Source organism: Tamandua tetradactyla, chromosome 6 (genome assembly GCF_023851605.1).
Source record: "Tamandua tetradactyla isolate mTamTet1 chromosome 6, mTamTet1.pri, whole genome shotgun sequence".
NCBI classification, from domain to species: domain Eukaryota; kingdom Metazoa; phylum Chordata; class Mammalia; order Pilosa; family Myrmecophagidae; genus Tamandua; species Tamandua tetradactyla.
Window position 1 is genome coordinate 24,364,099 of NC_135332.1, and position 23,340 is coordinate 24,387,438.

A 23,340-nucleotide genomic window follows, 5' to 3' on the forward strand; every position below is an offset into this window, starting at 1 on the left:
GAAGTGCGGGAGTGGACACATGCTCATGGAATTCTCTGGTCTGACCATGTTCCCCATCATCCAAAAGCAGCTGGATTGATAGAATGGTGGAATGGCCTTTGGAAAACTCAATTACAGTGCCAACTAGGTGGCAAAAACTTGAAAGGCTGGGGTAATGTTCTCCAGGAAGCTGTGTATGTTCTGAATCAGCGTCCGCTGTATGGTGCTGTTTCTTCCATAGCCAGGATCCATGGGTCCAGGAACCAAGGGGTGGAAATGAGTGTGGTGCCACTCACTATTACCCCTAGTGATCCACTAGGAAAATTTTTGCTTCCTGTCCCTGCTACCCTGAGTTCTTCTGGTCTACAGGTTTTAGTTCCAAAACGGGGTGTGCTTCCTCCAGGAGAAACAACAGTGATACCACTGAACTGGAAGTTAAGATTGCCACCTGGTCACTTTGGGCTACTTATGCCTCTGGATCAACACACCAAGAAGGGGATTACATTATTGTCTGGGGTAATTGACCCTGACTATCAGAAGGAATTAGGACTGCAACTACATAATGGAGGTAAAGAAGAGTTTTCTTGGAATATAGGAGATCCCCTGGGGCATCTATTAGTACTACCATGCCCTGTAATTAAAATCAATGGAAAACTGCAACAACACAATCCAGACAGGACTACTAATGGCTCTGAAACTTCAGGAATGAAGGTTTGGGTCACCCCACCAGGCAAAGAACCACGGCCAGCTGAAGTGCTTGCTGAGGGGAAAGGGAACATGGAATGGGTAGTGGAAGAAGGTAGTGATAAATATGAACTTCGACCACGTGATCAGTTACAGAAATGAGGACTGTAATGCTGTTTTGTTCATGTTATACTATTTAAGTTGTAAGATATCAAGTTTAAGAATGAATGTTGCCCAAGGATTTGCACCCTATTCTGGAGAGATTTAATGTGTTTCCAGTTATATGCAGGACAGTTGAGTATTGTCAGGTAAAAGAAAAAAAATGTGTGCTTATTTGTTTTCATTTGGAAATTAAGTATGGTCTAAGGTGATATATATATAGGTGCCAAGTTGACAAGGGGTGGGCTGTCATGGTTAGGGACAAGTGTCAACTTGGCCAAGTTGTGGTACCTGTTTATCTGATTGGGCAAGCGCTGGCCTGTCTGTTGCAATGAGGACATTTCATAGGATTAGGTCATGATCACGTCAGCTACATCCACAGCTGATTCCATTTGTAATCAGCCAAAGGGGAGTATCTTCTGCAGTTAGTGATGCTAAATCTAATCATGAGAAGCCTTTTAAGGAGGAGGACAGGTTCCATTCGTGCTTTGGCTGGTGAGCCTCTCCTGTGGAGTTCATCCAGGCCATCCATCGGAGTCATCAGCTTCGCAGCCTGCCCTGTGGATTTTGGATTCTGCGTTCCTACGGTCACGTGAGACATTTTTATAAATTTTGTATTTGCAAGTGTTCCCTGTTGATTCTGTTTCTCTAGAGAACCCTAACTAATACACCTCTCAAAGGGCTCCAGTAAGCAACGGCACCTTGAATGGGTGGAGATACATCTCCATGGAAACCAACTAATCAAAAGTAACTACCCACATCTGAAGTCTGTTCTACAACTAATTGTTACAGTGTGCTTTGAAATTTATCGCTTTATTGTATATCTATTATTTTTCACAAAACAAGTCGATTGTGATGATAAATGCATAGCTATAAGATGATATTGTGAAGCATTGGTTGTACACTTTGGATGATTATATGGTGTGCTGGTTTGAAAGGAAGTATGCCCCCTAAGAAAAGCCATGTTTTAATATAAATCTCATTTCTTAAAGGTAGAATAATCCCTATTCAATACTGTATATTTGAAACTGTAATGAGATCATCTCCCTGGTTGATGTGATTTAGTTAAGAATGGTTGTTAAACTGGATTAGGGGATGACATGTCTCCACCCATTTGAGTGGGTCTTGATTAGTTTCTGAAGTCCTATAAAAGAGGAAACATTTTGGAGATTCAGAGAGACTCAGAGAGAGAGCAGAGAATGCTGCAGCACCATGAAGCAGAGAGTCCACCAGTCAGCGACCTTTGGAGATGAAGAAGGAAAACGCCTCCCGGGGAGCTTCATGAAACAGGAAGCCAGGAGACCAAGCTAGCAGATGACACCGTATTCGCCATGTGCCTGTCCAGCTGAGAGAGAAGCCCTGACTGTGTTCGCCATGTGCCTTCTCACTTGAGAGAGAAACCCTGAACTTCATCGGCCTTCTTGAACCAAGGTATCTTTCCCTGGATGCCTTTGATTAGACATTTCTATAGACTTGTTTTAATTGGGACATTTTCTCGGCCTTAGAACTGTAAACTAGCAACTCATTAAATTCCCCTTGTTAAGAGCCATTCCGTTTCTGGTATATTGCATTCCAGCAGCTAGCAAACTAGAACATATGGTATGTGAATATATAATATATATCAATTTTAAAATGCTAAAAAAATAAAAAGTTATGCATAATTGGGTAGGTCACAGCTCCACAGAAACAATAAAAAATTCCTATCCAGCAATATTGAATGGGGACCGAAGTTAGCTTTTCTGGGGAACACCACAGTTTCAAACTGGCACAGATGGAGACACATACCCTTAAAAAAAAACAGCTTTATTGAAGTATAATACATTCTTACTATTATTCATCCAAAGTATACAATTGAATGGCTGTTAGTATTTTTGCAGAATTGTGCAACCGTCACTAGGTACACATCCTTTTGTACATTTAGGATTTTGAACATGTGAATGTACTACTTATTCAAATAAGTAAATGAATAAAATAAAACACACACACACACGAATAATCACCTCTTCTTTTTTTCTTTTTTTAATACAGTTTTATTGAGATACACTCACACACCATACAGACCATCTGAATCACTGGCTCACAGTATCATCATGTATTTGTGTATACACCCCCATGATCAATTTTGGAACATTTTCATCACTCCAGAAAGGAAATAAAAATTAAAAATAAAACCCAAATCCACCCCCCAACACCCATTAACTGATAGTATTGGTGTGGTACATTTGTTAACTGTTAATGCAAGAATATCAAAATATTACTGTTAACCATAGTTTGCAATAGGTACATTTTCCCCCATGTATCCATCTATTAAATAATCACCTCTTCTATGAAGCCCTCCCAGACAGCCACAGGCAGATGCTTTAGATGTACAGATGCTCTGTTCTCCTTTCATTTGTCATAGCACTTGTCATGGTGTATTTTAATTGTTTAAAAGAGGCTTCCACACAGCCAATATTTTGAACTCTTCAAGGCCATTATACACTTTTTGTGTGACAGTGCAAGTCTGGCATTCAGGAAGAACCCCAGATAGATGAATGAATGAATGAAGAATGAATGAAGTTTTCTTTACTTCAAGATAAAGGTGGGGCAAGGTAAGAAGTGCAGGGTTGTAGCCTGGAGAGGCCAGCGGGCTGCAAGTCCTTCTCACTCTCATGCCCACCCCACATCATCCTGACTTCCGACCCCACACACCCCCTGTTGACCCCACCCCTCCCACCTCATCCCTAATCCCCTCTCCATCCCATACCCACCCCTTGCCTCACCCTATCCTAATTCTCCTCCGCACCCCGACTCCTTTCCCCAAACTCATCCCCATTTTGACCTCTATCCATCTCTGTTTCTCAAAGGAGAGACAGTTTAATGAAATGCAAAGACTAATTGTTGGCCCCATAGGACTGGCAGGGTTGCTGCATGGGGTCAGAAGTTGCTTCTTCAACTGAATGCCCCTCACTCCACCATGACATTCTTATGATGGGAATTTGATTTATCACAATGGTTATTACTGCAGAATTAACTGGGGCTCATCACATGGTAGGGGCTTGAAAATAAGTGCTAAATAAAGAGGACACACAAGTCTCTTGGACAGATGACTGAGACTGTTTCCTTCGAAAGACCCAGCTGTCAGGAGGAGGAGGACCACAGAAGCTGTGACACCCTCCCACAGAGCCTGAGTAGAGCAAACAGGGTCAACTGTTGGGCACAGGCCAACTCAGGACACAGGGCAGGCTGTGCTAAGGGGTGGGGCCAGACCATGGGGCAAGGTCGAAGGGACCCTTATGCAATTCCTACTGATTCAGCTTATGTGTGTGTGTGTGCGTTTGCGTGTGCTATTTGAAGCCCCTTGTAGGTCCCCAAAGGACCCATACTCCCAGGGTTTCCTTCTACTCTTAAGGTTCCCCTCTGGTCTTTGTGATTTCCCTTTGGAGCTCCCTGGGCTACATTCCTCAGGGTCTGGTTGCTTCTTTCTTGGGGCTGGAACATTCCAACTAGGCTGCCTCAGGGTCTTTTCCTTGTGCAAAGAGTTCCCTGTACATATGTTCACAGCTTCAGGCTGTACCCTCTGACCCTGAGTGGGGAGCCCACGGCACACTCTCAGTCAGTAGCTGAGCCTCAGCAACCCACACAGACCTCAGCCTGGGGTCACAGATCCCCCTCCCCACCCCTGCATCTGGAGAAGAGAAGGTGGAACAGCCAGGAAAAGCATCCTGGGCTCCTCCACAGTGCTTGTATTAACAGCATTTCCCGTCTATCATGGCACAAATTTCTTTAAACAAGAAAGCCCATATATCTGGGCTGACAGGGTAAACAGAAGTGAAATCACTGAAAGCTGAGAAGCAAACTGGAAGAAAGAATCAGCAAACCAGCTCTGTTTTAACCCCTTCCCCACCCCAGCATTTTTCATCATATTCTGCTGATATTCCCAGTGAATGTGACTTCAACAGCTTTTATTCTTTACATGAAGCTCTCTTTTCCAGAACGTAGTTCCTTTCCTGCTCACCTGATTGAATCAGTTGAGGCAGTGTTGGGGGAAACGCAGGCCTTCCCTGTTGCCTCAGCTCCCAGTTTGCCATCTCTCTTCTGATCCCAAGCTGAGCTGGACCAAATCTCTGTGCCTTGAACTCTCCCAATCAGTGCTCTCCCCTAGGGCTGAGGAGGTGGCCTGGGCCTCCTACTAGGAAAGGTAGCCCTTCTCCTTCTGATCTCACTGCCCCCTATTCTAGAAGAGACACTGACAGTCATAGGCAAGCTACAGAAACAGAGTTTCTATGTCTTATCTTTATTATATATCTAATTCTATATCAATATCACACAAACTTCTCCAGCCTGGAAGAACCTGAGAAAACTTGGTCTTTGAGCTGTGTTTCCTCCCTATGTTACTCCTGCCCCAAATCCCTTCCTGGAAAATATCCCAGTTCTTATTTATGCCCACCCAAAGTCCAGATCCCATGGGCAATAGGAATATGAGTCCCTGGATGCTGCTGCCCTAACCGGGAGATATTGGCTCAATCGCATGCCTGCCCCTGATTGGGCAGCCCCTGGCCTACTTGCCCGAACTCCAGGTTTTTGGTCCCATTCCTGGACAACTGGGCCTCTATGCTGGATGCTGCAGATTAATAGAGGCCACTGTGACCCATTGCCCTGGAAACAGATGACCCTTCACCATTCTACCCACAGAACCATCTGAACTGCTGCTATCTCTTGACCATCATTCCCCCCTCTCAAAAGCACATTCTCCATGGTCTTTACAAATGGCAGGAACTTGAAAGAGGATGATTGGGCCAGTGCAGGCAGAGGACAGATGACAGGAGGATCATTTCTGTTCAAACAATGAAAGGCAGAAGAGACGTGATGAAAGAAGTTATCCAGAGATACATATCTCCCACAAGGAGATTTCCAGGGATTGTGTTTCTCTCAAATAAGACTCAAAACAAGGCCTGCATCTCTGAGACTCCCCCAGTCCAAGGACAGAGGAGGAAACCAGAACTGAGAAATGAGGAAAGGGGGTGAGGAAAACAGGGCCTGAAGTTGTAGGGACATCTCCCCCGGCCCCAGGACCTGGGAAGGAAATAGCAAATAGTAAGAACTGAAGGAGCAGGAGCAGGAGGAGGGGAGGGGGGTGGGAGAACGGGAGGAGGAGAATTGTGCTAGGGTGAGAGGGAATGATGACCGGGAGCAACTTCCTGGGACCTGACACACGGGCCTAGAGGGAACCCCATTCTAGGGCTTGAGAGAACAAGGTGGTCTCTGAAGTTCCCACCTTTATACTTAAAACCCAGGGTAGAGAAAGAGTTGTGATGGCCCAGGCAAGCTTCTGAAGATTTCTTCAAAAGAGTTGGGGAAGTAACAAGACAATGCAATACAAAAAGAATAGTCTTTTCCACAAATGGTGCTGGAACAATTGTATATACATAAGCAAAACAATGAAGTTGAATCCATACTTCAAACCATACACCAAAACTAATTTAATCCTCCCCCTACATGGGACATAACTCCCAGGGGTGTAAATCTCCCTGGTAACATGGGACAGAACTCCTGGGATGAGCCGAGACCTGGCATCAAGGGATTGAGAAAGCCTTCTTGACCAAAAGGGGGAAGAAAGATGAGACAAAATAAAGTTTCAGTGGCTGAGAGATTTCAAACAGAGTCAAGAAGTTATCCTGGAGGTTATTCTTATACATTATGTAGATATCTCTTTTTAGTTTATGCTGTATTAGAAGGCTGGAGAGAAGTACTTGGAACTGTTGAGCTGTGTTCCAGTAGCCTTGATTCTTGAAGACAATTGCATAAAGATATAACACTCACAATGTGACTGTGTGATTGTGAAAACCTTGTGCCTGATGCTCCTTTTCTCCAGGGTATGGATGGATTAGTAAAAAAAACACGGATAAAAATAAATAAATAAATAATAGGGGGGATAAGGGGTAAAATAAATTGGGTAGATAGAAATGCTAGTGGTCAATGGGAGGGATACAGGATGTGTGAGACTTTTCTTTTTTCTTTTTCTTTCTTTTTCTGGAGTGATGCAAATATTGTAAAAAATGATCATGGTGATGAATACACACAAGTATGTGATGATATTGTGAGTCATTGATTGTATATCATATATGGACTGTGTGTGTGTGTGAAGATTTGTCAATAAAAATATTAAAAAAACTAATTCAAATGGATCAAAATGTAAGAGGTAAAATCATAAAACTCTTACAAGATAATATAGGCATATATCTTGATGATCTAGAATTAGGCAATGATTTCTTAGATATGGTACCTAAAGCATAGCACCCCCCCCAAAAAAAACAGATAAACTGGAATTTATCAAAATTTGAAACTTTTTTGTGTTTCAAATGACACTATCAAGTAAGTGAAAAAAACAACCCTCAGAAATGGAAAAATATTTGCAAACCAAATATCTGATAAGGGACCAGTATCCAAAATACATAAAGTACTCTTACAACGCTATAATAAGTAGAAAAATGATCCAATTAAAAATAGACATTTCTCCAAAAAGATCTACAAATGAACATGAAAAGATGTTCAAAACCATTAGTCACTAGGGAAACGCAAATCAAAACTACAGTGTGCTATCTCTTCACACTCACTGGGATGGCTATAATCAGAAGGATGGACAATTAATGTTGGTAAGGATGTGGAGAAATTGGGACCTTCATATATTGCTGATGGGAATGTAAAATGTTGCAGCTTTTTTTAAAAACAGTCTGGCAGTTTCTCAAAAGAATTAACACAGTTACCATATGACCCAGCAATACTACTCTAAGGTATACATCCAAGAGAACTGAAAACATGTCCACGTGAAAACTTGTGTAGGAATGTTCATAGCAGAATTATTCGTAATAGCCAAAAAGGGGAAGTAACCCAAATGCCCATCAACTGATGACTGGATAAACAAAATGTGCTTTTTTCCATGCAATAGAATGTTATTCAGTCATAAAAAGGGATGAAGTTCTGATGCATGGATGCACCTTGAAAACAATATGCTAAGTGAAAGAAGCCAGACACGAAATCCATATATTGTATTATTCTTTTCCTTTTTCACACTTCACATTTCATCTTTTCAGAATAGATAAATCTAGAGACAGAAAGTAGATAGGTGGTTGCCGGGTGCTGGGGTAGGGGAAGGGGAGTGATCTCTTAATGGGCATGGGATTTCTTTTAGGGGTGATGAAAATGTTCTGGAACTACATAGTGGTGGGGGTGGAACAATGATGTGAATATACTAAAAACCACTGAACTGTACACTTGTGAATTTTATGCCATGCAAATCATATATTGGTGAAAATAATACTAGAAAAACTGTTGGACAAAAGAAGGAGTCTTCTAGGGAAACCCTGATCATCACGCCAGGCATTCAGCTGGGGGGAATCCTCTCCTCTCTGTCGATGCTCCATACCTCTCGGGTCAACAAAAGTGTGATGCCCTGCACCACCCCCAGCCCTGTGTCAGAGGTTTCACAGGCTCAGGATGCCTTGGCAGGGAGGCTCTACAAGGGGGGGCAATGGAAGAAAAGGCCTTGGGGGAGGGGAACAAGGGACATCAGGAGTGTGAAGAAGGAGAGGCGGGAAGTCAGCAAGACAGGGGAAGCTGCCCTTTTCCCTCTCCCAGCACCCCCTGGCCCTGGGGTCCCTGGCCACATTCTCTGTCCCAGGGACCAACTAGTTACGGGAGAAGCCCCCATGGGAGAAGGCAGGGAGGTCAGGGGCACAGGCAGCGGTCTCGGGGAGGCAAGCCAGGGGGTTGACCTCACAGTCTCCTGAATCCTCGTCTCTCCGGAAGTAGACGGCGTCAGCAGAGTCAAAGGAGGGGTCCTCATCAAAGAAGTTGTAAGGTCGGAGGAAGAAGCCCACCCCGTTCCCCACAGTCACCGTGTTGGGGACGTCCTCTGCATGTGGGATGTGCAGGAAGCCAGCTGTCACCCAGGCCACCAGGTCCTAGCAGGGGAGAAGCAGGAGGGTCACGAGGTCTGGCTTGCTAAGGATGCGCCTCCCGCAGGCGCATCTTTTTTCTCTGAAAAAATGGGAAATCATAAAGTTTCTTTCCTAGTGGGTTCTAAAAACCCCTGAGCACCTGGCTTAGGAGAAAGTGAAGTGGCTCATCCTTGTTCACCTTGCCTCACTCCTCTCACCCCCACCGCCCCAACATCCCGCTCTGCAGACCTGCCCTGCAATGGTCTCGTTGTTGACAAAGTCAGTGAAGTCTACAGTTGGTGTCCAAGGGTCATTCAAATTGTAGATGCTGGTGCTACCGGATTCCTCTTCCTTCCGCTGGGTCACAGCCAGCTGGTACCTACAGGAGATTTTGATTTGACACAGAAGTTCATCAATTTGTCCTATTGCTTAAAGCTGGCACTTGAGAGAAAACTCAAAGGGAAAGTGAGAAAAAGATCTTGAGGTGTTAAGCCTCTTACTCTCTGTGTCGTTCTCACTCTTGGTCTCTCTCTGTCTCTTGTCTCTATCTCTGTCTCTCTCTCTTTCTTTCTCTCTCTCTCTCACACACACACACTACCATCAAGTTTCCGCATTAACTCAATCTCCTGTAGCTCTAACATCAGTTGGTCCATCACTCTGACTACAGGTAGAAATGCTGCCCACCCAACCAAAATAGAGCCTGGGGTCAATCCCAGTCCCTGGGTCCTTATGTACCACGTGGCCTGATTGCCCAACCTACGCTCATATCAGTATCTCAAAGGGCTGGATTTTAGGGATATTTCCTCAGATCTGTGGCCCTCTGACGCTTTGTTTCCCCTCCCCCCACCCCCACAACCTTTATAAAGAATATTTTAAACGTCCAGAAAAATTGAAAAAATTGCATAGTGAACACCCAAATACACACAGTCTAGATACTACCACTAGCATTTTACTATATTTGCTTTCACACGTATCTTTCCACTCATCCATCTGTCAGTACAGTAAAATTCATTTTGAGTGCCATAAAATTGTGTCCCCTGGAATGTGTGCATGTGAGTGTGAGGGATGGGGAGAACCTAGGTTCCCAGCAATGTGGGGCACTTCATACAGCCCACCTCCTGTATCCCCTCTCTGACACCCTGCACTCACCTCCCCCAGCTGACGGCTCTCTCCATGGAGCTGTTTTGGGGCAGTGGCTCCCCAGCAAAGCTGAGCACCTGGATGCGGTAGCCACGTGGGTGACCCCACTTGTTGCTATGGTTGCTGGCCAGGTACAGGTAGCGGGGCAGGGGGCCTCCCAGGGGGAAGGCGGCCTGCTCCTCCGTCTCCAGCTGCTTGCGGGTCACCTGCAGCCTCTGCAGCTGGTGCTCGGGGCTCCAGGGCACCACCGAGGGGACAAAGGCCATGTCCTCAGCCCAGACCCAGTTCTCCAGACCTACCGGGGGGAAGGGCCGGTCAGGCAGCTGCCTGCCCCCTCTGGGCTTGCCCCCACCTGGCTTCAGAGTGGGGGCAAAGAGAAGCACAGAACTGAGTATACCCCCTGCTTCCCTTATCCCTCCCCAAGATATTTCCAAAGAATTGGGGAAGATCTTTCTCCCTGAAATCATTTCTTGTAATAATCCTAGATGTCTGATGATTGCATCTCCACTGGCCATCTCCCTCTGAGGGATTGCAAGAGAGAATGGCTTACCCGAGGTTTCAGCAGGGTGAGGTTTTTCTGACCTGAAGAGGTCTGCCCCTCACATCTGAAGCCCTACAACATTGCCAGTACAGCCCTGAAACGAAAATAATGGTACCCGCTGTAGCTAGCATTTACTGAACCTGGAGGAGCTCTACACACGCCGTGTGCTGACTACTGTACATGTTCTCACTCTTAAACTTTTACAACAATTTGATGAAGGAGGAACAATAATCATCTCCATTTTACAGATGGGACAACTGAGACTTAGAGAACTTAAATAACATTCCCTGGTTGGTCACCAAGGTTACATGGTTAGTACAGTGGCAGTGCTGGGAACCCCAGTGTTAGTCCGACTCTAGCTTCTCCCACATTAGTACACAGAGGAAGCCAGCAGAGAGTGACCCCACAAGATGTAGACAGCAGATATGAGAGCCAAAAGGAAGGGAAATCATACCCTGGTCCCAACACTGCTGGGGCTTGGAGGCATCTCCAGAAGACTGGGGTTTGGCAGAGAGGTGGGAGCAGAGGCAAAGGCACAATATATTCCCTGAACTTTATAGTTCTGAATTATTTATTAGAGTCTAACTAGTCCCATTTTAGGAGTCAAGTTAATCTGAAATCTAAAGTGCAATAAACCAAAACATGGCAGCAGCTCCCTCCACACTTTCCAAGAACCAGGAGACAGCAAAGATTGATTGAGTGAATTATAATTTTCTTTTTGCAGATTCATTGCTCTAATCCACACCCCAGGGTTCCCGTGCTTAGGTGACAATTAAAGACTTAAGAGTTCTTGCTGGTGCATCCACACAAGTGGACTCACTTAGATAATAATAATAACAATGACAACTACAACATCTAATATTTGTAAGGGGCTCATTACTATTCAGACATTATTCCAAGAGCTTTAATGGTAGTTATTGTTTAGATCAGAAATAAAGATAGATGTGTAAGTATGTGCTGGATAAAATACATACCTACGTTTTCAACGTCAGCTGCAGAGAGGTCCGGAAAGCAATGACATATCAGGAATGAGTGCACCTAGAACCCAGATATTGGTTTCTAAATACCATTCTCCCATAAAACTAACCAGTGCTCCTTGGGGAAATGGTTGATTCCAGGGCTGGAGCAGAGAAAATACAAGATGAAAGTCATTTAGTGCTCAAAGAAGGATGGGGGCATGTCAACAGGACACAGGAGACAGCCTGAAGGAGCTTCCAATGGCCAAAGCCATTTGCACTTTGATGGACAAAAAAAATAATTATAGTGCTGAGTTGTAATGCTTGGTATAAAATAAATACCCATGAGTTCATATGGTTATGAATAAATAAATGAAAACATATTTGCAAGATCCCTAGAGGGACTGGTGAAAGAAAGTGTGAAACTATTAAACTTCCCCACCTGGGGAATTTCTGCTATTCTCTTGAGCAGTAAGGGCTCCCAATTTTATAAGCCAATCTCTCAATCTTTTTTTTTTCAATTTTTTTAAACACAACAACATACAAGCACGAACATTCTTACCATATGATCATTCCATTCTTGGCATATAATCAATAACTCACAATATCATCACATAGTTGTCTTTTCATCAACACAATCACCTCTCAGAACATTTGCATCAATCAAAAAAGGAAATAAAAAGAAAAATGAAAAAAAATTTGTACATACAATGCTCCCTCCCCTTCCGTGATCACCAGCATTTCAATCTACTAAATTTATTTTAACATGTATTGTAAATCCATATGTTTTACTCATCTGTTGATAAGGTGGTTAGAAGGAGCATCAGACACAAGGTTTTCACAATCACACAGTCCCATTGCAAAACAAGACTTCAATCCTGAATCTTACTTGCCCTTGTGAAAATTATTTCTGTAATGATGAAACTAAGTCTAATTAAAATTAATACCTAAGAGTCACCCCTGAAAACCTCTTTTATTGCACAGATATGATCTCTCTCTAAGCCAAACTCTTCAAAGATACATACTACTCCCTTCCCCCCACCACTACTTGGGACATGACTTCCATGGATGTACCAGTTTAAAAAATTTATGTACCCTAGAAAAGCCATGTTTTAATCCTAATCAAACTGGTGGGAGCTAAGGTTTCTTCTAATCCCTATTCAGTACTATATGTTGGAAACTTGAATCAGTTTATCTCCATGGAGATGTGACTCAATGAAGTGTGGGTGTTAAACTTGGTTAGGTGGTGACATGTCTCCACTCATTCCAGCTGGGTCTTACTGGAAACCTTTAAAAGAAGAAGCACTTTGGAAACAGCTAGAGAACAGTAAGAGAGAAAGCCATGAGATTCTGAGAGAGCAGAGATAGCTACAGAACCACGAAGCACAGAGTCCACCAACCAGATATCTTTGGAGATTCTGAGAGAACAGAGAAGGATGAGAGAATGCTGCAGAACCATGAAGCAGAGAGTACACCAGCCAGCGACTTTCAGAAATGAAGAAGGAAAACACCTCCTGGGGAGCTTCAAGAAACCAGAAGCTGGAACAGAAAGCTAGCAGACTTCACATGTGCCCTTCCAGCTGAGATAGAAACCCTGAACATTATTTGCCTTCTTAAACCAAGGAATCTTTTCCTGGATGCCTTAGATTGGACATTTATATAGACTTGTTTTGATTTGGACAATTTCATAGCCCTAGAACTATAAACTAGCAACTTATTAAATTCCCCATTTTAAAAGCCATTCTGCTTCTGGTATATTGCATTCTAGCAGCTAGCAAACTGGAACAAGGGATATAAGTTTTCATGGCACCATAGGACATGGTCAGGGTAACCTTCCTGACACCATGGAATTAGCAATAGATTCATGGTCAAAAGAGGGAAGAGAAATAAAATAAAGTTCCAATGGCTATGAGATTTCAAATAGAGTTGGGGGGTCACTCCAGAGGTTACCCTTGTGCAGGTATCAGCCAGATATTGCCAACACTATTCCTGAAAACGCTAAGAACATCTGGAATCTACCTCAAATCTGAAAAAGTTATTTCCCCAGTGTAACATAGTTATAAATCACCTAATCATAATCCTTCTACTCCTTTTATTCAAACTTACAATTTTCAATTTACTTATTAATTTAATTTTTCAGAGACTTAAAGCCTCTGGATTGTTCCGTGAAATAGCCTGTTTCATTCCTAATAGCCCATAATTTTGACATCCCTTTTCAGCATGAAGAAGTTCAAATAGTGTTCACAAAAATATCTCTCAAAATTGAGGAAATGGACAAACCAGAGGGCGGAGCTGTAACCGAGAGTTAATTCTTAAAATTCATAATCACGAATGATTATGATTACCGAATCATTATATAGATGCTCTTTTAACTTTCTAGTATACTTTGGAATAGCCAAAAGTTACTACCTGAATTTACTAAACTTGAGCAATTTGTAGAGCTAGTTTCAGTCCTTGTTTATACTTTCTTTAGTGATGGTTATTCTAGCCTAGCCCCAGCCCTTGTTTATACTTGTTATTGAAATGATGCCCACTCCACCTTCCCTTTTTTGAATTCATTATAAAAAAAACAACCTAAACTCCTTATTCAGGGAGACAGAATTTTTAGACTGATAGGCCTTCTGATCTCCGGCAATAAACTCTTTCTCTTCTTGAAGCCCTGGTGTCTCGAGAATTGGTTATTTGAGTGCAGCAGGCACAAAACCTCCCACTTTTGTTTGGTAACAGGAGTAGCTTTTCCTTGCAATTTGGAAAGATGATAAAGCCTTTTGTTGGGTCACATACAAGGTGGACTGATTTGCAAGAAACAACATCAGTCAGACTAAGCTAAATTTGTAGACAAGGAAAATTGTGCTTCCAGAACCCAAAAGGCTACAAGATGTTGGGCTCCTATTAATAATGTGGGTGTTGAAAAGGTCAATATCAATTTCTTACCATTGTCAGGTATACAGAAATCCTGTTTGGGCTTGAATCTCTTTGGAGAAGGATGTCCTCAATGTAATGGTATATCTGTGCTCCTGGAGAAATGTGGATGTGATTAAGACTGTGTTTGAAAGCTCTGTGCGTGACGGCAAGGCTGCTGGGATACCCAGTGTGCATTCTGGTAAAGGTGTATTATGTCCCTTTAGAGGTGAAGGCAAAATGGCTTGGACCCCAGAATTAAGGTGTGGTATCCACTGTGAGGCACCATTTACTTTTTCAAGGCTGAAGAAATGGCCAAATTAGGCTGTTAAATGGAAAAATAGTGGAGGCAATTCATGAATTACATCTTCTATAGTAAGTTTTATTACTTGAAGACCTGTTATAAATTACTTTGGCCAATCCTAAGAGAGTTGAGAAGTTATCCTGGACGTTATTCTTACGTGTTAAATAGATATCACCTGTTTAGCTAAGGTGTAATGGAGAGGCTGGAGGGACTTGCCTGAATTGTAGAGCTGTGCTCCAGTAGCCATGTTTCTTGAACATGATTGTGTAATAATATAGCTTTCACGATGTGACTGTGTGATTGTGAAAACCCTGTGTCTGATGTTCCTTTTATCTACCTTATCAACAGATGAGTAAAATATATGGATTAAAAATGAATAAATAAAAGGGGGAACAAATGTTAAAATAAATTTAGTAGATTGAAATGCTAGTGATCAATTAAAGGGAGGGGTAAGGGGTATGGTATGTATGAATTTTTTCTGTTTTCTTTTTATTTCTTTCTCTGAATTGATGCAAATGTTCTAAGAATGATCATGATAATGAATATTCAACTATGTGATGATATTGTGAGTGATTGATTATGTAACAAGAATGGAATGATCATATGGTAAGAATGTTTGTGTTGTATGTGGTTATGCATAATTAATTTAAAAAAAATTACATTGGCCAAGGGGCTCCCAAACAACTGAAAAGCACATAAACTAGTGACCTGGAAAATGATGCTTAGATGGAAACTTGGACAGTACTGCTTATTTGATAAGAAATGAGGGATTCCTGGCAGCAGAGTGAATAAAAAGCTTGTGACCCAGCAGCTAGAAAGAAGGAGGGCCAAGATGGTGGTATAAGATGCTCCATAGTGCCATTCCCCCAATCTTTGAACAACTAGCAAAAAACTGGCAGAGCCATCTTCCTCAAAATTCTGGAAAACAGTTAAAGGGTTGCAGTAATTGGGTGAGTGCTGAATCAGTAAAAACAGTTTTAAAAACTGTAGGAAATAAGTGGGCAATGATGGCACAGTAGCAGAATTCTCATCTGTCATGCCAAAGACCCAAGTTTGATTCCTGATGCTTGCCCATGCCAAAAAAAAAAACTGTAGGAAAAGCTCATGGAACCCTTCCTGGTCCCTTGTACATACCCTCCTCAATACCAGCCTAGGGTCCCAAGGAGGAAATGAACTCCTATTGCATACTGGGGCGCCTGTAGGTCAGTGCCAATCCATAGAGGGCATCCGGAAAGAATGAACCAGGAAACTCCCTCTGGCTCATCCTCCCAGAACCTGCCCAGCAGGCAGAAGCAGCTTGCAGACAGTTAAAGCAGTGTAAGAAACAATGAAGTCAAAGCTGCCTGCAGGCAAAGGATTCCCTGCTTAAAGAAATACAATAGAGGGCCCTGGGAGTGGGGAGTTTGTTTCATAGGGAGTTGAGGGGCTTTTCAAATTCCTGTAAAAGGGGGAATTCCTAAAGCCTCAAGGAAGCACAAGCACAGAAGAAGCCCCAGGCTCAGGAAAGACAGAGAGGCCCCTGCATATTCCATTTTCCTCAGGCTGATCTTCATAAGAGGGCTGAACTCTGAAGGAGTTCACCAACCAGCATGAACCAATTTGCAAAGACTGCATTCCTTTGTTTCTGTTAGCTCATTGTACTCAAGAAAATCTGTCATATCACTGCTGGACACAAACGTAAGGAACAGAGACCTCAGGGACTAAATCCCAGATAAAATATTAAAATGTGCAGTGTGTAACAAAAGATTACAAGACAAACAAAGAAATAGGAGACGATGGCCCATCAAAATCCAGAAACCATCACTGGAGAAGACCAATATTTGGACATACCAGACAAAGACATCCAGAAAAACGATCTTGAATATGCTCAAGGAGATAAAAGGAAATATGGAGAAAGAACTAAAAGATAGGCAAAACAATAAAATGAACAATATGAGAAACTCAATAAAATGAGAAATTTTAAAAGGAAATCAAACAGAAATGCTAAAGTTGATGATCACAATGACTGAAATGAAAAATTCCCTAGAGGGTTTCAATAGCAGATTATTGCTGGCAAAAGAAAGAGTAAGTGGACACAAACACCAGACAATTGAAATTATTTAGGCTAAGAAATAGAAAGAAAAAAAAAGAATGAAAAAAGAGTCTAACAAACCTTTGAGACACCATTAAGCATACGAATATACACATAATGGGATTCCCAGAAGGAATAGGGAGAAAGGGGCAGAGAGAACATCCAAAGAAATAATTGCAGAAAACTTACCAAATTTAATGAAGAACAAAAATATACATGTTCAAGAATCCCAACAAATCCCAAACAGTAGATAAACTCAGAGAACCACAGCCAAACAGACAGTTATCAAGCTGTCACCTCCTAATTCTATGAGGCCAGTATCACCCTAGTATACCAAAGCCAGATAAAAACACTGCAAGAAAAGAAACCTGCAGACCAATATCCCTTATGAATAGAGGTGCAATAATCTTCACAAAATATTAGTAAACAGCACATTAAAAAGATTGTACACCATAATCAAGTAGATTTATCCCAAGAATGCAATGGTGGTTTAAGATACAAAAGTCAGTCAATTTAATGTATTGCATTAATGGAACAAGGGTGAAAAACATATGACCATCTTAATTGATGCAGAAAAAAGGGCACTTGACAAAATTCATCACCCCTTCATCATAAAAACATTCACCTTAGGAATAGAGGGGAACTTCAACATGATAAAGGGCATATACGAAAAGCCCACAGTTAGCATCGTAACATCATAATCATTGGTGAAAAACTGAAAGCCTTTCCCCCAAGATAAGGATGTGACAAGGATGCCCACCTTTGCCACCTGTTCAAAATACTGCTGGAATTTCTTGCCAGAACAGAACAAAACAGAGAGAGAGAAAGAGAGAAGAGAGAAGGGAGGAATGGAAGAAGGAAGGAAGGAAGGAAGGAAGGAAGGAGGGAAAGAAGGAAATTTAAATCGAAAAGGATCCCTTTTTATAGATGACATGATCTTATATGTAGAAAGAATATGGAAATAAATTTTGAAGTAGGGAAGAATACCATGGTGCTAACAGTGAAAACTTCTGAGGATGGCTCTCTTTTACTTCATAGACTTTTACATTTTAAATGTTTTCAATTCAAATTTTAGGTATCAGACATGTACCTACCAGACGTCTTACCTGCTACATCCAGATCCACCTTGAAGTGGGCACTGTGGGTGTGGACGGTGCCCAGCGTGTGCTCCCCAACCTGGTTTCCGTACCTTCGGGCAGCACCAAAGAGGAATGCTGAGCTGATGTAGCCTGTGGCATGGAATTTGACTTCTATGGCCCCATTGGGGTGGAAGATCATATCCCACACATAGTCGTAGTTGAGCATGGTAGACACAGATCTGAAGACCAGCACTGTTTCCGCAAGGCCTCCAAAGTAATAGGAGTAAAACTCTGAATGGTGTCGCCGCAGGGGGAGGCCCTGATTCTGTTCAAACACACAAAAGGCATCATGTAATGTCTTGGGGGCCTGGGACTCCAAAAGGAAATGCCAGTCCATGTAAGTGGCCAGGTAGGGGCAGTCCACCCCACGGGTCAGGGGTGAGGAGAAGTGGCCCAAGCCAAAGCCTCCATCTGTGTAACGGGTTTTCAGAGCAGAAGGAGAATTGCCACCATAGATGGTTAATGCCTCCTGAACACTGACTTCAAAGGCTATTCTCTCTCCCCGGAAGCGGATGTCAAAGATCCTTGGGCCACTGAAAGCCCCTAGGCCAAAGGAAAAAGTCCACAGTGAGGAGGTCACTCGTTTCCCCTGCACACTAAAGCGGGGACCCTGGGGATGGAACTGAAGAGGGGCAGCTGGGCCTAGGGGCACCTGGGTTTTCAGAAACCAGGACCCACCTGTGCCATTGTCGGGGACCAGCACCACATTCACCAGGCCAGCCTCAAACTGCTCCTCCAGCTGGACCAGACTCTCAAAGTAGCGGCCTTGATAGAACACCTTCTGGATGGTCCAGCGGGCAGGGTCCAGAGCCTTGTGGTCTACCAGCAGCTCCAAACCCACGGGGTGGAGAAAAAACCCAGCCCCTGAGACATTGTAGTAAAGGCCAAACCAGGTGGCTCGGTCCCCCGACTGCAGACCACGAGGGGCTGTATTCATTGTCACCAGGTTCCGTTCTTTGCGTTTATAGAAGCAACAGTGGTGGAGGAGACCGGCAGCCTGGGGCAGCTCTCGGTCGAAGATCATCTGGTCAATGTCCAGGTACTCTTGTCCCAGCACAGGGCGTCGGTGATAGGGCAGGGGGCCCCCATGGCGCTCCATAGTCACATCCCGCAGGTAGGATGGGTGTGGCAGTGGCCCCACCACCAGCTCGCTTACGTTGGGCTGGGGTTGTCCACCAAAGAAGATGATGGCCAGGGCCTCCCGGGGAGGTGGGGGGCTTCCCCTATCCAGGTGGGCCAGGGCTGCAGCCTTGGGGGGCAACTTCAGCTCCACTGAGAAGATACAGTTGTCTGAGGGGCGAGCTTGTCCTGCATCCACCAAGCTTGGCCCCAGCTGCTGGGTCAGAAAGCTCATCACAGCCGTCAGTTCCTCTTGGTTCAGGTCCGCAAACAGCTGGTTCTGGCCAGAATGTGTCCAGGGATGGGCACTGGGAGATACGGAGGGGCAGCGGGGTGGCAGACCAGGTTTACCGCCCTTCTCAATCCCTTCCTCACTTCCAACCCCACTTTCACCCATGCCTGTCACCAGAACACTTAACAAGGACAAAGTAATGAAGACAGCCATGGCTTGAAAGCTCTTGGGTCTTCCACAGCTTCTTGATTCGTAATGCAGAATGGAAGATAAGCAGAAAGATAAACAGACAAGAGAACCTGAGTCCAAGGATGTCTCTCAGCCTCTGGGTTAAAAGGTCCTGGTCACAGGGTGTGCTACTCAGCGAGAGGCGTGATGGGTAATGCCATAGACAAGCAGCCAAGGGCAGAAGGGTGGGTGGGTGTGTGTCTGAAGGGGTCACTGACCAGGCCAGGCTTAGGAGGTGGGGTCAAGCTAGGAAGCTGGACTTTAAGTGACCCGTGTAAGCCTCTGTTTTCCTGTTCCAAATTAAACACACTCCCGGCCACAGTTAGGCAATGATGGGGTGTGTGGGGGTGGGGGGGAGTTTTAGAGATAATGCTGCTGGTGGGAGGCTAGAGGAGAAGTGAGTGATGTGGACAGAAATGGATGGTCCTTGGACTCTTCCTCTGCTTTCTTCTGGCTATTAAAGCTGCAACTAAACTCATCTGCCCCCTCACCTTTCCTCCTCTAGTTTGCAACCTCCTTCAGGCTCTGCAGCCACCACTCTCTCTTGCTCTGCCTCCATCATCCAAAATCTAACCATCAACCCAAGAGAAGAATGAGAACAAAGCACCTGGCGAGAGGCTGAGGACTAAAGGGTTGAGCCAGGTCAAAGTTGGGAAGACCCTCAGCACCCTAATAAAGGAGGGGAGGATTTGGGTGTAGAGCAAGTCCGAAACTGGGTATTTCACTGGGGTGGGGTGCAGACTGTGACCCCAGCTTTCATGTCTTCTCTTTGAGCAGAACTGATAAGCCAGAACAGAGGACCGGGTGGGCTAGGAAACTGGCTGTGGGGTGAACGTAGTAGCACCCTCCCCAGCCCCCACTCCAGGAGACCCTCTTCCAAGATGTTATAGAGGCAGAGAGTGAAGCTGCCTCCAGTTCTCACGGTTGAAGGGTGGGCAGCTGCTCTGCCAGGAGACGAGTGGTGGGCAAGGCGGGTAAGGGTGGGGAGCTGGGGCAGCTGTTATCGAGGCAGCCAGGTCCTGAAGAGGAGCTGGGTGAGTCTGAGGATTCTAGAGAAAAGACGTGCTTCCTTCATGAGCCTGGGGGAGAACTTATTCTGACTTGGATGTGTCCAGGAAGACTTCCCAGGAAGAGATTTGACTGACCCTGAGACAGATTGCATTAGGCTGACAAAGAAGAGGAAGGACATTCTGACTGAAGGGAGCAGAAAATACAAAGGTACAGAAATTCAACATAGCTTGGCATGCAGAAAACAGTCCAAAAAGCCAACGTATCTGGTGTGAGGGTGGGGACTGGAGGGGGGTGGACTGACGGGGTAGAAAAATCACTGAGCCTTGTGTGGTGCATGTTTAATCAGGTTAGTAATTACAGGAAGACAGTGCGATTCCTGGAAACCTAAGAGGGCATATCAACCCCTGTAAAATAACCCCCAAAACGTCAGGTTACCCAGAAATACTTGTGCAACTGACTGTACTTTGAAACGAAAACTTATCAGGCTTTCCTCTCGCTGGTTTTTTAAAGCTGTAGCATTAGTAGAAGGGCTCATTCTTATCCCCAAAGCACAATTTGAACATAATAACCCTCCTCTCTAAGTTGCAGGCAGAAATAAGATTTCCGAGGAAAACAGGAACCAGTTTGCTTTTGTTGATGTGGTTTTCATGGCACATGGAAATTCTTCCTAGGAAACATTTTTGTTTTTTTTTTTTTTTTTTGCATGGGCAGGCACCGGGAATCGAACCCGGGTCTCCAGCATGGCAGACGAGTACTCTGCCTCCTGTGCCACCGTGGCCCACCTGGAAACAACATTTTTAATGTTGCTTAAACATTAAATGTTTAATTTAAAAAAAATGTTTTGAAAAACATAAAGGAGTATACCGTGACAGGTACTCTTCCCCGGGAAACACCCACCTCAGCACCTCTTGGCGGAAACAAACACTCTAACCTGTGTCCTGTGTTTCCTGCCTCTGAGGCTTTCTCTAGGTGGGACATCAAGGACTATTGACGGGGGGAAAAAAGGAGTGACTAGGGCGTTTGTACTGAGAGAGAAAGCAGTTGTGGTCCTCCCAGGGAAAGAGAGGTTTTGAGAACTTCCTTAACACTGGGAAAAGGCAGAGCTGATGGATTCCGTGGGAATCACAGGGTGGGAGTATGCGTGTGTGACTGCGGGAAAGGGGACCAGAGCCCTTTTCACCCACGACCTTTGGGAAGTGACGACCTCAGGGAGGACAGGTGCCCAGGCCGCTTCCACCACCGCCTTGGCAAGCCTGGCCCCAGGGCAGTAACCACTGTCTTCTGAAGACTAGCTGATCATCCCCTAGCGTCCTAAAATACAGACGCCCTTGGAGACTTACTTAACCAAAATCTGAGCAACCAAAAACTATGCCTGTGGCCACTGCAAGAGTGGCTCCGTGGCAGAATTCTCGCCTGCCATGCCAGAGACCCGGGTTTGATTTCTGGAGCCTGCCCATGCCAAAAGCAGAACAAAACAAACAAAAAAACATGCCTGTAGGAAATCTAATTTCTAACAATCAGGTGGGTCAGGGCACAGAGCTGGTTATCTAGTGTATAAAAGTCAAGAAATGTGACATTTAAAATCAAGTTTTGGGGAATAAAATGCACCCCCAATAACAGGGAAACTGAGTGACTAGAGAACTTCTGGCAGTCAAGATAGAGACAGTAGATCCATCCGGTGGGGCCTCTCACTGGGATAAGGACACACATGAGGAATGGTAGCTCTAAGGGGGAGGAGAATAACTACAGACACTGAGTTTGAGATGCTCATGAGAAGACCCACTAAATACACTTAGGAAATGGGCATCTGGCTCTATCGGTCTGAAGTAGGAGAGAGATGTTCTAGGCTAGAAATATGGATTCAGAGCCAATGAAAAAGATTAGAAGTTAGTGTAAGAGAGGCTGAGATCAAAGAGAGAGAGAGAAGACAGGAAGGCTAAAGACAGAGCCATGGGACATGCCCAAATGGGTGGGTGGGGCAGAGGAAACTGAGAAGGCACAAATACGGGTGAGGCAACATCATAATGTGGAGAAGTCATGGAGCAGAGCAGAGGAAGGCAGTTGTCAGCATTGTCGAATGCCAGTAAGGAGTCCAGAAAGGAGGCACCTAGAAAGGCCCACTGATTGCCTTTAGGAAGTCACTGCAGACTTTTGCCAGGCACTGTTTGTGGCATGTGGCTAAGCAGTGGGAGGCAGGGAGTCAAAGAATATTGCAGAAGGAAGGAATCAGACCCAGGAGGAGGGGCTCCCATGTCTATTTTCCTGGAGAAGTCCATGTCATGCCCTCTGACCTAAACCTCAAGGGTCCTCTAGGCTAGCTCCTCTTTCTCAAGGGCTAAAGATCCTTGGGTGCACCAGTTCCTTCAGAAACTGATAGATACCCTTGATCACTATTCCCTCTGAGACACTTGGCCACATGTTTGAGGCCAAAACTCCAGCTGGCATCCAGGACCTAGGGAAGAGATAGGGTCTCGGTGTGGACTTGGAGGTTCACCTTGCACATCTCCCCACCCCAGGTGGGCTGAGGTGTTGTGCTGGTTTGAAATGATGTATGTACCCTAGAAAAGCCATGTGTTAATCCTAATCCCATTTTGTAAAGGCAGCCGTTTCTTCTAATCCCTATTGAGCATTGTATGTTTGTAACTGTAATTAGATCATCTCCCTGGAGATGTGATGTAATCGAGAGTGGTTGTTAAAACTGGACTAGGTGACGACATGTCTCCACCCATTCGGGTGGGTCTTGATTAGTTTCTGAAGTCCTATAAAAGAGGAAACGTTTGGAGAATGAGAGATTCAGAGCAGAACGACATAGCCACGAGAAGCAGAGTCTACCAGCCAGCGACCTTTAGAGATGAAGAAGGAAAATGTCTCTCGGGGAGCTTCATGAAATAGGAAGCCAGGAGAAGAAGCTAGCAGATGATGCTGTGTTCGCCGTGTGCCCCTACCGCTGAGAAAGG

The 23,340-nt window shown here is 44.5% G+C and overlaps 1 protein-coding gene across 2 annotated transcripts; it reads right to left on the reverse strand.

Moving 5' to 3' along the window:
- Window positions 1-5,910: 5,910 nt before the first annotated feature.
- LOC143687365 (primary amine oxidase, liver isozyme-like) lies at window positions 5,911-19,506 on the reverse strand. 2 transcript variants are annotated; one of them, XM_077164286.1, is made up of 4 exons: window positions 10,432-17,754; window positions 9,891-10,176; window positions 8,991-9,120; window positions 5,911-8,765 (listed from the first exon to the last, which is right to left on the reverse strand). In XM_077164286.1, exons 2-4 carry the CDS (start codon window positions 10,145-10,147, stop codon window positions 8,490-8,492), a joined length of 663 nt encoding a protein of 220 aa, XP_077020401.1. In that variant the 5' UTR covers window positions 10,148-10,176; window positions 10,432-17,754; the 3' UTR covers window positions 5,911-8,489. The 2 variants fall into 2 exon arrangements, with proteins under 2 accessions (XP_077020401.1, XP_077020400.1); XM_077164285.1 differs by lacking the exon at window positions 10,432-17,754 and adding an exon at window positions 17,761-19,506 and having other exon boundaries at window positions 5,919-8,765.
- Between the last annotated feature and the right edge of the window lie 3,834 nt (window positions 19,507-23,340).